General features: G+C 37.4%; 1 protein-coding gene across 7 annotated transcripts in view; it reads right to left on the bottom strand.

The window, feature by feature from the left end:
• Window positions 1-457: 457 nt before the first annotated feature.
• Window positions 458-4,616, bottom strand: part of LOC107656364 (troponin T, cardiac muscle-like) — a 14,902-nt gene continuing 10,743 nt past the window's right edge. For 5 of the 7 annotated variants that reach the window (XM_016444167.1, XM_016444170.1, XM_016444171.1 and 2 more), the window contains 2 exons: window positions 4,054-4,094; window positions 458-957 (listed from right to left, as the gene is read on the bottom strand). In XM_016444167.1, coding sequence (XP_016299653.1) covers window positions 912-957; window positions 4,054-4,094 — 87 coding nt within the window. In that variant the 3' untranslated portion in view covers window positions 458-911. Of the gene's footprint in view, window positions 958-3,248; window positions 3,287-3,516; window positions 3,558-4,053; window positions 4,095-4,616 lie in introns of all 7 variants that reach the window. The other 2 variants (XM_016444168.1, XM_016444169.1) reach the window with 2 other exon arrangements.

Raw genomic sequence — 4,616 nt, 5'->3', positions numbered from 1 at the left:
TCAATAAAAAACCACATAAACAACTCTAAACAGAATGACAAATAGAACTATAAGCTACAATAACTACAACTATATTTAATGTTTTTCATAAGCACAAACACAGCTAATTAAATATTCATCACCACAGCCAATAACTAATCAACATGTAATGCCAAGCAGTCAGTGTTACCGAAGTCATATTCAAGTTCACACAGCACTACACAGACCGATCTTTGAGTCTGATGAACCTACATGTGGTGATTTTGGTGACTTACACCACTGCATATCGAGTCTAATGACTCTAAACAGGTTGCACCCTCCTGTGATTTTAGTGAATTACACTGCTATAGTAATTTACTAAAGTATTATAGTATAGTATAGTATAGTATAGAATAGTATAGTAGTATTATAGTAAAGTTAATATTGGTCCATAGGCATTTCGCAAGAAAGACAATACATTCAGTCAATGCTTTTTGTTTATTTATCCAGGTCCTCTTTTTATTATGACTTACATTGGTTTGATAGTATGTTGAAATGAGTTTATTATTAAGATCATATTGGCTCTGCACCCTTTTTTCTTTGCACTGCTGATGAATTACATTTTCATGTGTGGGTATAGTGATTAAAAAAAGGAGGTTCTGGAAAATAATGTAAAATAAGTATGTGAGAAACAGTCACCAGGACACTTTGTAGGCAGTTTGGCTCTTTTAATGTTGCAGGGATAAAATGAATGATACATTTTAGTGATGACTGCAGAATAATTGTGTGTCTAAGACAAAAAAGCAGAAATAAAAAATTAGTAAAATGACAGACTTTACTGTCTCTACATATGCAATCAAACAGAAAGATGGTTTTATAATGACTGCAAATGCATATGTGAAGAAGGAGACAAAGTCTTCTGGATGTCTGTAGGGCCTCGATTCGCTGCATGTTTACCTCAGCCTGCCGCCAACCTTGCCCTTGCCACGACCTTTGGCACTGAAAAGAGAAAAAATAATCATCAAACCATTATATTTGGCTGCATATCAAAACAAAAACTTTTGAGATAATTGCTGATCCTTTCATCAGTTCATTGATCTACTAAATCAGAACATAACATTATGCTATTGAAATTATTTAAATGATTTAGCACACTTTATTTCTAATCATAATGCATTTCAATTTTTACTTGCAAATTTCAGACTTGATCTCAGATGACAGACTCTGAGCATACCCTAATTAATATTCATCAGCTAATCCATGAATATTAATTAAAACAACAACCCCCAAAACAAAAATGATTCCTGTCCTTACCACATTTGTGAAGTGAAAACAAAATAAAACTGTTATCGGAATGTCAGTTCACAAGATTAGAAGAGACACATTTCATCAACATGCAAGAAAAAAAGCGCCACTCATTCGCATGCTGTCCATGTTTCAGTCTTGTTTTGGCTTAATGTGTTTCTTACCATCTCGTTCAGCCTACAGATTCCATCTCAAGAGGCAAAATATTCATTTTGAACTTACCGTTCCATCGGAGTCTCTCTCATCTATGTCCAATCAATGTATTAAAGGAATAGTTCACCCAAAAATGAAAATTTGCTGAAAATGTACTCACCCTCAGGCCTTCCAAGATGTAAATGAGTGTCTTTCTTTATGTGAACTAGGGCTGGACAATAATTCAATATCAATATGTATCGCGATATAATTTTTTTCAATAACGGTGATATGATTTTTAAACACATTTCCGATATTTCGATATACATTACCAGTTTCCCATACATTGATTTATTTGTGCCGTTTGACTTCGTTGAATAAACATGAGCACTGCACGTTTCAAAATCATAACACGGCGCGGGTGTTTTATATGAATGTATCTCTGAAGGGAATTGACTGTCTTCAGAAAAGTTTCGATGGCATTTTCATTTGATCTGATAAAGTAGCATTCATGAGCGGAGCTGCTTTGATTACAGCCATTACTGGAGAAACCGCTAGTTTTATCACTCTAAAAGCGCCTCCTGCTGGCAGAGAATGAGTTTTCATTTTCAATAAGCCCGTCTCCAGCAACATTTCCAGTTTTTGTTGTTGTTCAATTTTTTTGTTTTCTGCAGCGACTCGGAGCACTTTTCATACCCTTTTTTCTGGCTGAAGCACATTTGTTTCAATCTATAAGAATAATCAGCCTACACTACCAGTCAAAAGTTTTTGAACAGTAAGATTTTTAATGTTTTTTTTTTTTTTAAGAATTCTCTGCTGCTCACCAAGGCTGCATTTATTTATTTCAGATAAATAGTGTTCATATCGATATCGGAATTATATCGTATCGACCGAAATTAAAATATATACCGTGATATCAATTTTGGCCATATCGTCCAGCCCTAATGTGAACAGATTTGGAGAAATTTAGCATTACATCACTTGCTCACCAATGCATGATCTGCAGTGAATGGGTGCCGTCAGAATGAGAGTCCAAACAGCTGATAAATACATCACAATAATCCAAAAGTAATCCACACCACTCCAGTCCAGTCCAATCCATCATCTAATGCCTGTGAAGTATTCATCATCTAATGCTATATGAAGTATACACAATTTTTTTTAGGATTTTGATGTGAGAGGACAATAGTGGATGGACTTTTTCACTGGAGGAAGAGTTATTATGGATTATGGACTCGTATTTTGGCCAGAAGTGATGGTTTGAATTTAAAATGCCTTGATGGATTTGTTTGCATGCAGCTTTTTGCCTTAGCAAGACATTAATTGATGGATGGATTACTTGTGGATTATCGTGATAATTTTATCAGCTCTCGTTCTGACGGCACCCATTCACTGCAGAGGATCCATTGGTGAGCAAGTGATGGAATGCTAATCTACATCTTGGATTTTTGGGTGAACATTTATAATAAGTGATACCTATATATCTGCATATATGAGTGGTTCTGTCAGCTTATGTGGGCAAATTCATGTACTGTATGTGTTGGCGATGACAGTAAAGTACGAATTGAAGGAGCCACTTGAACCGGCCCTATTAGGATTGAGTGTAAAAATCCTAAACGTTTCCCCGTTTGACGCTGGGATTGAGCTGGACCACATGCTCCAACCTCGCTCTGGTCAAGATGGTACGGTTTCATCGGGCCTGGGATCTGAAAGGAGCAGGGTCTGTTAAGCAGATCAAACCAAAACGGCTTTGTCTTGGTCTGCTTAACAGCAACACTTCCTCTGCTTCCTTCTTCTGAACCAGACCTCGCTGAAACCAGGGGAAAGTGACCAGTGTGGCTCAGGGTACTTACCTCTGGTGATCTCTGACTCTAGCCAGTAGCTGAGTGATCTGTAAGGGACACATACAAGCCTTGCTAAGCACAAAAGACAATTTCAACAAGACAGGCTGATGGGGAAACCTGTGGATTTGCAGACGTCTGCTGCCTGATTACAGCCACAAGCACGTCTCCTGCACGTTCACCCACGGCAGCGACCGACCGATCGACAGCCCAGACCCGACACAAATCTGACCGACAACAGTTACTGACAGCAGGCTACACAACACAGCCGGTTACTTACAACTTTTGTTGTTCACTGATTCGGGTCTGGAGAACATTAATCTGGAAGCAAGTCAACAGTTTTAGACAGGCAGGCCATGGATGCCTGTTTTCACAGCGCCCAAGTGGGAACTATTTTACCAGCCAAGTCTTTTAAAGTCAACATGAAATATTCACAAATTATTTTGATTCCGTAATGTGAATATATTGGTGGATTCAAGTCCTCCTGGGAAGTTCATATTTACGAAGTCGTAATTATGACGTCAGGTGTTTCAAATAAATTTGGTCGAAGCAAGATGGCAATGCACCTTTTCTGCATAAAATTAAAAAAATGTTAACTCTGCATATATACAATTATTAATAAAGCATGCACATTGGGTGTTTTTTTTTAAAATTTACACTACCGTTCAAAAGTTTGCGATCAGTAAGACTTGTCACAAGCACGTCTCCTGCACGTTCACCCACGGCAGCGACCGACCGATCGACAGCCCAGACCCGACACAAATCTGACCGACAACAGTTACTGACAGCAGGCTACACAACACAGCCGGTTACTTACAACTTTTGTTGTTCACTGATTCGGGTCTGGAGAACATTAATCTGGAAGCAAGTCAACAGTTTTAGACAGGCAGGCCATGGATGCCTGTTTTCACAGCGCCCAAGTGGGAACTATTTTACCAGCCAAGTCTTTTAAAGTCAACATGAAATATTCACAAATTATTTTGATTCCGTAATGTGAATATATTGGTGGATTCAAGTCCTCCTGGGAAGTTCATATTTACGAAGTCGTAATTATGACGTCAGGTGTTTCAAATAAATTTGGTCGAAGCAAGATGGCAATGCACCTTTTCTGCATAAAATTCAAAAAATGTTAACTCTGCATATATACAATTATTAATAAAGCATGCACATTGGGTGTTTTTTTTTTAAATTTACACTACCGTTCAAAAGTTTGCGATCAGTAAGACTTGTAATGTTTTTTAAAGAAGTCTCTTATGCTCATCAAGGCTGCATTTATTTGATCAAAAATACAGAAAAAAACAGTAATCTTGCAAAATGTTTTCTATTTTAATATCCTTTAAAATATAATTTATTTCTGTGATGCAAAGCTGAATTTCCATC

The sequence above is a fragment of the Sinocyclocheilus anshuiensis genome, unplaced genomic scaffold, assembly GCF_001515605.1.
Source record: "Sinocyclocheilus anshuiensis isolate Anshui unplaced genomic scaffold, SAMN03320099.WGS_v1.1 scaffold183, whole genome shotgun sequence".
NCBI lineage: Eukaryota > Metazoa > Chordata > Actinopteri > Cypriniformes > Cyprinidae > Sinocyclocheilus > Sinocyclocheilus anshuiensis.
Note: the sequence above shows the minus strand (reverse complement) of the source record. Positions and strands in the feature narration are given on the sequence as shown.